This window comes from Choristoneura fumiferana, chromosome 18 (assembly GCF_025370935.1).
Source record: "Choristoneura fumiferana chromosome 18, NRCan_CFum_1, whole genome shotgun sequence".
NCBI classification, from domain to species: Eukaryota; Metazoa; Arthropoda; class Insecta; order Lepidoptera; family Tortricidae; genus Choristoneura; species Choristoneura fumiferana.
The window spans coordinates 4,434,935-4,446,124 of NC_133489.1; the positions used below are offsets into that span (position 1 = coordinate 4,434,935).

Genomic DNA, 11,190 nt, shown 5'->3' on the forward strand with positions numbered 1-11,190 from the left:
ATCTCCTCGCGGGAAAGAGGGTTCTCCGTGAACATTTTAGAGTCCAAAACTGAATAAAGTTCTTGTTATAAATTAGTAAAAAACTTAAATATATTAATGGTTAAAATTATCTGTTCAGCAGTTCAAATATAACAATGGTAATACAGCAATCATCGAATTATCATCCTATGTATCATGTCACACTAGTACCTAAGAAAGGTCGAGTTCTTTGTTCTGTCACAACACCAAATTGTGACATTGAGCCTGGCCATGCCATGACATTAATGCCGTACATCCTGCCCGAATTGGGACATATGTTTACATAAAAAGCGGTATAACTATTGGAAGAATAATAGTTGAAAACAAAATGGTGACCAAAGTGTCGTGTGTGGTCGCTGTATTAATTGCTGTTGTTGTTGCCGCACCGAGTACGTAATTTTTTAATTAAATTAATTTATAACATAATGATAATATACCTATCATTATATATATTAATATCCTAAACTTAAAGTACTTAAAAAACTAAAACAAATTATTTAAAGAAGTCCCCATAGGCAAGGTTCCGAAGATGCTGGCAGCGTTCCCTCTCTGAATAGTTAACTTCTCTTTCCAAGAAAGCTGCCAGCTTTTTGGTCCCCTGAGACCTCTATTAACCTACGCCTTCAAAACATTCGGACTTCACGGTCCAAGGGTCTGGACACCGACCGGGACAAAGTTGTATTCGGTGCCTAACCCCTGTTTTACTTATTTTTATTTATTTATTAATAGTTTATCTGTTTGTTAAAGAAAAGGCTTGAAATACGTTGGTACACCTATTATAATTAAAATCATATCTATCAGATGGTCCACGATCTAGTAGACCAGTTGTGTTGTCTTTATTCCAAAATATATTTTGTTTTATTAATGCAATTAAAGACCCCTGACTCTACGATCTACAGAAAAAGCTTAAAAGCGTGTAGTTTTATGATTATTTTATAGACATAAAGTATATGTGAACAGGTGCGAAAGTAAGGCTACGTCGAAGCTACAGCGACGTTGGCTACATATTCGACAGCGTCGAAGACGCGAGCGTCGCCGGAGACCACGTCGGGTTGATCGACTGCAGTGACGATGACAGGTAACAATTCAAATATTATCACATAGTAAGTAAGTGGGCACAACCGACCACACACCTCTTTAGCAGTTGCACTGTAGTTCCCAAATATGTAATAATCATTAACTTTATATTCATTTCATTACAAATTATTCAGTTTCTTAAAGTATCGTGAAAACATAAACGCTGCAAAATATTATCACATTTTCTTTGTTTTGTCACTCGCTACTTGTATGGGCTTCACAACAATACTATCGTTACTCTTTAAAAAGGTACCTACCTTTCACAAATTTTAACAATTTTGTATTTTCTATCCTTAAACTACTACTTGATTAATTTCAGTGAAAGCATCGAGCTGGCGTACATTATCAACAAGCGAGAAGTGCCTGAAGCCCGAGCAACGCGCGCCGATACAAGCAGTCAGATCGCCTCTACTATCGCCCCCGCTTTCGCTACCGCTACCAACTACCCTAAATAATGCAACCTTAGATTGTAGAATATATTTTATACTTACGGAGTAGCTACCTACCTAAATTTCCAACATCTCTTCGAGGCAATCCTAGAAGTCTTAATTCAAAAGTTATAAGAAATGTTTGTCCCCTCCTTGTCACATAATGTTGCAAACCCGTAATGTTGGAAATTTAACTGATTAAGGTACAAATCGGGTTGCATATATGTTTTTTTTTAATGTGTGGAATTCAAAACAAGCTGTGAAAAAGAGTTCCAATTGGAATTTATGTACCTACCTACCTACAGTCACTGAAACTGATTCGCGTAGCTTTGAGCTACTGCACTGATGTCATATTGACATTTCATACATCTGCCAAAGAAATCATAGCGAAATTAACTATGAAAAGTGATTTTATTTTCGCGCTGTCATCGTTCATCCACCATTACCTCTCATATTTCGTTTTCTAGAATTTTTTTACCGTACAACGGCAAAAACTACTAGACACTGGCAAAATTGTCCTCCAATGGACAGAGCCATATTTTTTTAAAGAAACAACAACTATGAAAAGTCAGTCAGTCAGTTTACTGTGAGAAACTTAATTCTTATTAGTTATTTTCAGTATCGTAGATGCTCTGTAGGTACGTAGAACAAGGGAATTATCGTTAACATTTCAGAAGTTGTCTCAAAACCGAAAAAACTGAACCGAAAGATTATTGTTAGATATTACATATTATTTCACTGGAAGGATGATTGTGAATGAAACACAAATAAAAAGTCACGTTTTGTAAGTTCGTGATTTTATTTATTCTCCATGCCTGTTCTAAATACTCTTATACCTTTCCAATAAGGTTAGTAGCCTCCGGGTACTAATTGTTAATAATTAACAATAACATTGCTCATATAAAAACTAAACAGTACTAAACTAACTTATCCTATAATAGCCGCTTTGAAAGGACTAAACAAAGATTTAATGTTTCCTGTATTTACGTATAAAATTAATCCCATTATTCGTTAAAATGATAAAGACAAACGAACAAAGCTTAAAAAACGTTTATGAGTAAAGGGATAAGTAAATAAATAAACACAGTTTAAGGTAAACGTGTATCTTCCAGTATCTTTACGAACTCAAGCAAGTAAAGACCAATAAATTGTTTGGCTACTTGATAACAGTTCGGAATGAAATTATCAAACTGGACGAAAAAGCCCATATCGTCTGGACACTTAGCCACATTTGACTCGTTTTCATTGTAGAAAACAGTTCTATCTATTGCTATTATACGTTGCTGCTGTATTATGCGACTTTATTATCATATAATATAGGTACTTCAATTAAATAAATAACATCACACGTAGTCCGCAGTCGAATGTCAACGTTCGTAACCTCTTCGTCGTGCCGATATGGATACAAGTCTGCAACAAGCACAATGATATATATTGTAGGTTACATCTTTATGCCAGCTAGCTACATATTAGGAATCTGTGCTCTATGCGCACCGGATTACCTAACTTTATACCGGACTGCAAAAAAGGATACAAAAATTAGCTGAAACTAAAAAAGCAACCTGAGATAAGTATGTGTGCATAGGAGAAATTCGTGTCTGTACTCCTGTCCAGTGGTAGTGTAGGGGTATGGCACGCAGCACGGAATGCTGAGGACCTGGGTTCTATTAACAGCGCTGCTAACTTTTTCTGGTTTTTCTGTGCATCCATGTCTCAGTTTGTATTTTCGATATGGTTTTACGGGATGACCGTAAAAGTAACAAATTTGGAGTTGAAATAAAAAATACAAAAAGAATCCAAATAACCAATCATGATACAAAAACTGTCATTGTATTGCGATCACGAGTGTCAGAAACGTATACGGCCTCTGATACTCACTAGCCCAAGCCGACTCCTCCGGAGACGGAGCTAGAGCTGGCCGAGGACTTGGAGAAGGACTGGGAGCTGCCGTGCGGGATCAGGCCGCCTAAGCCCTGGCCGCCGTGGCCGCCGTGTCCGCCGTGCCCGTAGCCGCCGAAGCCGCCGAAGCCACCGAGATTGTAGCCGCCATCGTAGAACCTCCGCTCGCGGACAACGCCTGAGAATAAAGTTTATATTTACGGCTCCGTAGGTACCCAAAAGATGCAAAGATTGTAAGGTACCGGTTCATGGGCCGGTGTGAGACAGCAGTAGATTTTGTTTTAAACTCATTAACTTTTCGTAAGTATTCCTGCGACAAAGGGGGAGAATTCATTTGGTTACGACTATAGTATTTTACCATGTGAACCCCCTGGCTATAAAATTTAGACCACGTATCCCCCTCTAGCTATAAAGCTGGATTCGCCCTAAGCGCCGGTGGATGCAAGTGGCGAGTTGTCGTTCATTGTGGCGTTCTAAGGAGGAGTTCTTTGTTCAGCAGTGGACGTCCGCCTGACGATGATGTCCCAAAGATGGCCAAAGCGGCGGATAAAAGAGCAGTAGGCCATAAAAATAAATCTTGGCTACTCAATATCAGAGAGTGGACGGGAATTAAGAGCCCCGCGGAATTAAAAACTTTTTTAGACCAGATATAGACTAAATTTAACATGCGGTGTCAACCTTCGCTAGTTAGAGAGGCACTTGAAGAAGAAGACCCAAAGATCTCCGGCTGGGAGAGCCAACAAGGTCTCGAAAATTGCGGTCTACCGGTAGATGCAGGAATCTAAGTTCTTTTATTGTGGCATTCTATTGTTCAATACGGACGTCTTCCGGCTGATGATAACTCAAAGAGTGCCGTGTCGTGTCCGGTTTTAGGATGGATTCATCTCTAAGGTTCCTGATGTTAGAATAGGCAACAGCGTTCCGCTCTGTCAATTACAAATTTCTGATTCTAGCAGTGAAACAGCACACTTTAATACCGACGAAAGTGGTCATCTTCATGCAACCTTCATTCGTGACCCTTAATCGACAACTTAGCGATTTGAAAGTAGAATCCGAAGAAGCATATCTATTACTAAGCTGCCGCTGTCTGTCTGTCCGTTCGTCCGTCTGCCATAGGGTTTTTTTTTTATTTGACTGGATGGCAACGAGCAAGTGGGTCTCCTGATGGTAAGAGATCACCACCGCCCTTAAAAATCTGCAACACCAGGGGTATTGCAGATGCGTTGCCAACCTAGAGGCCTAAGATGGGATACCTCAAGTGCCAGTAATTTCACCGGCTGTCTTACTCTCCACGCCGAAACAACAGTGCAAGCACTGCTGCTTCACGGCAGGATTAGCGAGCAAGATGGTGGTAGCAATCCGGGTGGACCTTGCACAAGCACCTGCACCTGCAAGGGTTGTGTCTTTTGAATCTTTACGATAGAGCTTGAAATTTTCTTTGTTGTATGCCCCCCATAGCCGCTATAATTAAATTAGTTTGCTTAAATATGTCGGACCAACCTATTTAGTTCAATAAACAAAAGTAGTTATAAGGTAAGGCGGTTTCCACGATGAGATAGCTCGTTAGGATAGGTATCTTGAGTTAAATATTAGGTAGATAAATCCCGACTTATCATGGTGTAACTTAAGATTCACTATTTCGGGTAATGATAACGATTATGATGGTCAAAATATTCCGACGTACCTGGTGCTGCCACCACGAAGCCAATCAAAGCCAGGCAGATGATAAGCACGAATTTGGCCATGTTTGCTGTATCAGACTGGATGGACACTGTGCCCCGTCCTCGGCCCACCGGCGTTTTATACTTGCGAAATTGTCCACTAATTCTGACTGTTTACGCCAATTGTCAAATACACTAGTCATCCCCTTTTTTGTTGGTAGTAAACGGCAGCGTTCCGTTAAAGCGTGGTAAAACCATCGGTGATTATTTCATTTAATAAATAACACGCAATATATACAATAATTAACAAAAATGAATAAAAATAGAACTAAAACTAACTTATTCTAATCCTAAAAATCTATATTTACAAATATCACCCAAGTCGTTGCTATTGGGCAGGGTGCCTTATGACTAGCTGCGTTTCCTCGTTGTATGGCAGTGCCAATACGTTGACCGAGGAAAGAGCCAGCCCTATGGTCACCTCTGGAACGAACAAGATTCTTTTTAAAAAAATTAAAAAGTTTCAACAGCATAAGCCGCAAATATAAGCTATAAGCTGCCTGTGCATTATAAATAATAATAAAAAAAAAATGAAGTTGTTTGCCAGATACTCATATTTACGGCATTTTGCTGTTTCGGCGGTTGCAGCCAGCAACCAGCACCAAGATGGGACGGCGACGGTGCCAATGTGGCCACACATGTGGCGTCCCAAATAAGCGGCCGTCCCATTTGCCAAGGAACAAGCGTCATTCCGTCAGGTCTCTTGCCATCATCACGAGCTAGTCCAACCGGCTCCAAAGTAGACGGAATAGAATTTCATGATTGTCAATAAGACTTTATTAAAACGCATAAGTTAAGTAGGTAGTTCTAATTCAACTACGCATGACAATATAATGTCGCACCATGTTAATGATATCAGAATTCTTACGCAGTTATATAGCATGTAAAATCTCTCAAAATGATTTATTTCTAGAAAAATGTAGCCTACTGCGTGTACATAAATTTAGTTACTGTGATCACAGCAGCATCATTCGAAAAGACCATGTTGTGAAAATATGTTTCAAATTAAAACTGTTAAACAATAGTCTTGTCATCTAATCACAAATATATTTTTATATTTTTTAACAATTACCATATTCCACCTGACGGGAATGTGATTTCCAATAACGGTCCCCTTAATTTCAGGCAACACGGCCCATACAATAAATACCTACCTTTAAGACTAACATGCATATAATTCACCAGCCGCTACCCGCGGCTCCGTCTGCATTTGCTGCATGCAATTTTCTGGGATAAAAACTATCCTAAGTCCATCCCCGGGACTCAAACTATGAGTAACTTATACTGAATCGCAAAATTTGACACTGAATCGATTCAATTCCCACTCAAGTTAAGCGTCATGGTACGAAAACCGCTTGAAGTGAGTGAATGAAAATGTCTGTATCGCTGTCGCCGAACCGTGCTTAAACTGAATCGCAAAAGTAACGTCGTGGTACGAAATAGCGATGCAGTTCAGTTTAGAGCCTAAACTGAATCGCATTAAGAGAGCGTGGTAGGCCCCTGTATACCGATTTTCATCTGCCCAGCGGTTTAGACATGAATTGACATGATGAAGTAACAAACGAACGAACAGACTTACAAACTTTCATTTAATAATATTAATATTTATAATTTATAAAAAAATATATATTTCTCAGGTGGCAGGACCTTGTGCAAGGTCCGCCCGGATTGCTACCACCATCTTGCTCGCTATTCCTGCCGTGAAGCAGCAGTGTTTGTACTGTTGCATTTTGGCGTGGAGAGTAAGACAGCCGGTGAAATCACTGGCACTTGAGATATCCCATCTTAGGCCTCTAGGTTGGCAATGCATCTGCAACCCCCCTGGTGTTGCAGGTGTCTATGGGCGGTGATGATCTCTTACCATCAGGAGACCCACTTGCTCGTTTTCCATTCAATCGAATAAAAAAAATTGTATACTGCGCCACCGCTTGTATTGTATACTGAGCTCCCGATATTTTGATGCAACTAATAAGCATCATGCATGATCCTTCCTAGACTAGACTGAAAAAAAGTTGCAGGGCGGTTTTTGTGAGGTCTATTTCTGTCACGTTTGAGATTGATTAAAAACCAAAAGAGCCAATCTCAAACAAGACCGCAACGAACGGCAAACAGACCTCACAGTACTAAAGCCAAGCGTTCTTCTGGCTGTCAAAAAACCCGATCAGCATAGCATTCTAACTTTCAAACGTTTCGCACTTGTCAATTTTTTGCACCGTATCAGCGGCATACTATGTCTTGATTCCTGGAATCGTCGTATTGTGTACAATTTGTTACCACAAAATAGTACGCCAAAGAAACAGGGTCATTGACCGCGTACCTTTGGTCTCTACATTGACAAGTTGGATGACATTGACTCAGAAGGACAGCACTGCTTTCCTAATTAGCGGTAGGTAGATCTTGCGACATTTCTTGAAAGCATCATATCAGGTAGCATTCTCCTGGGACTAAATGTTGTGTTGACTATGTTACGTTCGGATCTAAACTCGGTCAAAGTAGTAGAAAATTATTTACAATGTTTTGTGGTCAGTTCAATTTTTGTTATTATTTTTTTGGAGTTGGAGTTATTACTTTTTTAGGGTTCCGGAGCCGAAATGGCCAAAACGGAACCCTTATAGTTTCGCCATGTCTGTCTGTCTGTCCGTCCGCGGCTTTGCTCAGGGACTATCAATGCTAGAAAGCTGTAATTTTGCACGGGTATATATGAAAACTATACCGACAAAATAGTAGGTACATTGAAAAATTTAAAAAAAAATTTTTAGGGTGCCTCCCATAGTAGTAAAATGGGGGTGATTTTTTTTCTCATCCAACCCTATAGTGTGGGGTATCGTTGGATAGGTCTTTTAAAACAATTAGGGGGTTGCTAATACGATTTTTCGATTCATTGATTTTTTTGCGAAATATTCAACTTTAAATTGCAAATTTTCATTATAATCGAGCGTCCCCCCCCCCCCTAAAATCTAAACCGGTGGGTGGAAAAATTTGAAAAAATGCAGGATCTAGTAAGTATATCAAACTTACAAGGAAAACTATAACGGTTAAGTTTGCTTGAGAATTATTAGTAGTTTAAGAGTAAATAACAGCCTACTACTATAAACTTGGAATATTCCGTTCAAAATACGAAATCCTTAGAAAAATATCTATTATTTTTTTCGTTATGGCTACGGAACCCTATTTCGGGCGTGGCTGACACGCTCTTGGCCGGTTTTTGTGAAAAAAAAATCTTTATTTCTCACTTTTTAGTCACAAAGATGCCATTAAGCCCAAACACGGCTTAGTTACATTGTTTTATAAGTAACAACAGAGTTGCGTTGCCTACCTTCCGGCTTCAGCATCAGATCAGCTCAAATCATTAACTTAACATTATTATTTTTCATGTTATCCTCCTCTACTGCCTACCGCTCTATCCTGAAGTTGCAAAAGGCAACTTAAGCTGCTGCCTCCATTAGTACATAAATACCTAAGCTGCTTGTTAAGTACCTGCATACGACGTTAATCAACAGAAATCGGCGCTGACGCCGCCCTGAATGATCGGACATGGTTTGATCGAACAAAGGATTCACGTTGTCATCACGGCTAACATCGAGATTAGTTACGGTCGAGCTTGGGAAACTAAATAACAGGAAAATACCTATTTAATTTGAGCACGTTGGTTTAATAGTACACACGGGTATGTACAAAAAAGTCGTGGCACCCTAGTTTTACCGAGCCCGCGAGTGTCTCGGAGTTTATGTTGGAAAATATCGTTTACAGATATGTGGGAAATTCAAGAGTACAGTAACAGTAAGTCAAGTTCTCAATTCACACTGGGTCCGCGTGGTACCTACGGCCTAATTTAGCTCTATCATTCTAAGAGGAGGCATGTGCCCTGCAAGACGTATAGGCCAAGATGATGATAGTACTATGGGGTACTTATTAACTACCTAGCTTTTGCCCGCGGCTCGGTTCAGCGGCGTCTTTAGCCCATGTAGCGCCCGTGTACAATTATTACTTTAGCGCCATATAGGAAGCGCGCGGTCAAAATGGAATAGGTACAAAGTGCCGCGGCCGGCGCCCCTAACACCGCCTGCGCCCGTGTGCAACGCACACTAGGGTGGATCGAAAAATATTTTTTTCTAATTTCAAAATGTAATAGTAACAAAAAGTTGCATTTTTTAATTACTAATAAGATTAAGTTCTACACTACAGCGATCGGAATACGTTTAACGCCTCCGCAAGCTACTTGAAGTTTCCCAGAAACGTAATTTTAGAGCCTAGTTTACCCACATATTATAATTAAAAATGTTACGTTTATTTCCATAATTCTGATTCTTTTTATAGTATTGTATTACAATTTATTGAAAAAATACATAAATAGCATATTTTTGCCATCACGGAATCATACGAGAGGACGGTAGGATGCCTAATTAAGCGAGTTGAGGGTGTTTTTCCTAAAATTTTAAGTCACGCGTGATTCGCAGGAATTATTTATTTAATCTTGTGTCTTAAAACCTTGTGAGTCGATTTGAATAATGGAAAAAAATCGTAGTGCTGTAGTTTCTCCTTTGTTTGGTACTAATTGCAAACTTAAAGAAAATTTACTTCCCACCTACGAAGATATTATAAAGTATTACGAATGGGCGAGATATGACCTTAAAAGGCTAATGAAAAATCCAAAGGAGCCTGGTTTTTCCGATTTTGCTCAAATTGTATCATAAGATGTAGAAAATATATGGTCAAAAGCCTTTCTACCGATTGTGTCACAATACGAGAATCATACAAATGATAAAAGGGTATCATCTTACTTAAGGGTGTCTTGAGATCTATCACTCGACTTACAGAAGAGAAAAAGCAAGAATTCGAGACAAAAAGTAGGTTTTTATTCGATATATCTTCATACAAGTGCAAAAATATCGAGCAATGCACTTGTCCAAAAGATAGAAAGGTTCTAAAAACCGAACAAGCTTATCTAATAGACCAGAGAGGCAGAGAACAACTCGAAAAATGGTAATAGCCGGAATAGACGTCAAAACTACAAACGTTCTTCAAAATCGACTAAAAAGGCGATTGACTTTAAATAAAAAATAACACAAACCACACAATAACGAAGAAGAACATATTGTAGCGAAACAACCTCGCACAGAAAAACAACACGCCGCGTTTGGTCAGAACAGCAGTGGGAACGATCCTAACACTCTGTTTTTACGTCTACCCAACCACGCCTAAGCAGCCTCTGTATCTGCTTATACAAAAATATCTAGAGAAGGTTGAATTCAATCAAAGTTGGCTTCCAGAAAAATCATGCCAAAATTTGAGAGCAAGAGAGATTTTAAGGCTAAGTAATGAGATGATTTAGTATGTTAAATGTATTCTAAAGTTGTTTCATCTATTAAATAAATAAATTTTGAACCGTTGTACACTGTTTTCACTAACAATAAGCAATACTTTTCATTTTAACTTTTTTTTAAGGCCACATAATTTTTTTGATTTTATAAATTTTTCGACATAGATGCGGGGGCATTCTTAACATTATCTTTAATGTTTTAAAAATATAAAAAATACACTCTTAATTGTTTTACTACCATACAACTTTTTAAAACTATTAGAAATCAAAAATTCAAAAAAAAAATTTTTTCATACATTCGCGATCCACCTAGCGTACATACCTCTCTGCCTTGATCTGGTTTAATTTGACAAAGTACTAAGGTGGTCAACATTTTCATGGGCCAACTGTACCTATGCGTAAAGTTTTTTAGATACAATACTTCATTTCTTTTAGCGTTAGAAAAAGGGTAAAAAATTTTGACGTGCCTTTCTTATTGAAAAACGCTTTTTAAAAAATGGTGTTACTTGTGAAAGCACAAGAATGTAAAAATCATAATAATATGTGCTTGCTATAAAAGTGTTACCTACCATATTTGCTATGTCTTATTTTTCAAAAGCGTTTGTCAATGAACGTCAAAGGACACGTCAAGATCGCCTATTTACTTTCTTTCTAATGCTAAAAAAAACGAAGTATAGGTGAGGGTAAATAAAATCATATTTCAGATTTTCGTAATAAAAATACCAAA

The 11,190-nt window shown here is 38.6% G+C and overlaps 1 protein-coding gene across 1 annotated transcript; it reads left to right on the plus strand.

Moving 5' to 3' along the window:
- On the plus strand, positions 1–2,661 carry LOC141437640 (uncharacterized). Its single transcript, XM_074101089.1, has 3 exons — positions 1–407; positions 979–1,096; positions 1,415–2,661. Exons 1-3 carry the CDS (start codon positions 347–349, stop codon positions 1,548–1,550), a joined length of 315 nt encoding a protein of 104 aa, XP_073957190.1. The 5' UTR covers positions 1–346; the 3' UTR covers positions 1,551–2,661.
- The last annotated feature ends 8,529 nt before the right edge of the window (positions 2,662–11,190 follow it).

Coding starts and splice junctions, on each gene's coding strand:
- LOC141437640 (XM_074101089.1), top strand. CDS start 347: ATGGTGACCAAAGTGTCGTGTGTGGTCGCTGTATTAATTGCTGTTGTT. Junction 408..978: donor TGTTGTTGTTGCCGCACCGA/GTACGTAATTTT, acceptor ATATGTGAACAG/GTGCGAAAGTAAGGCTACGT. Junction 1,097..1,414: donor GACTGCAGTGACGATGACAG/GTAACAATTCAA, acceptor GATTAATTTCAG/TGAAAGCATCGAGCTGGCGT.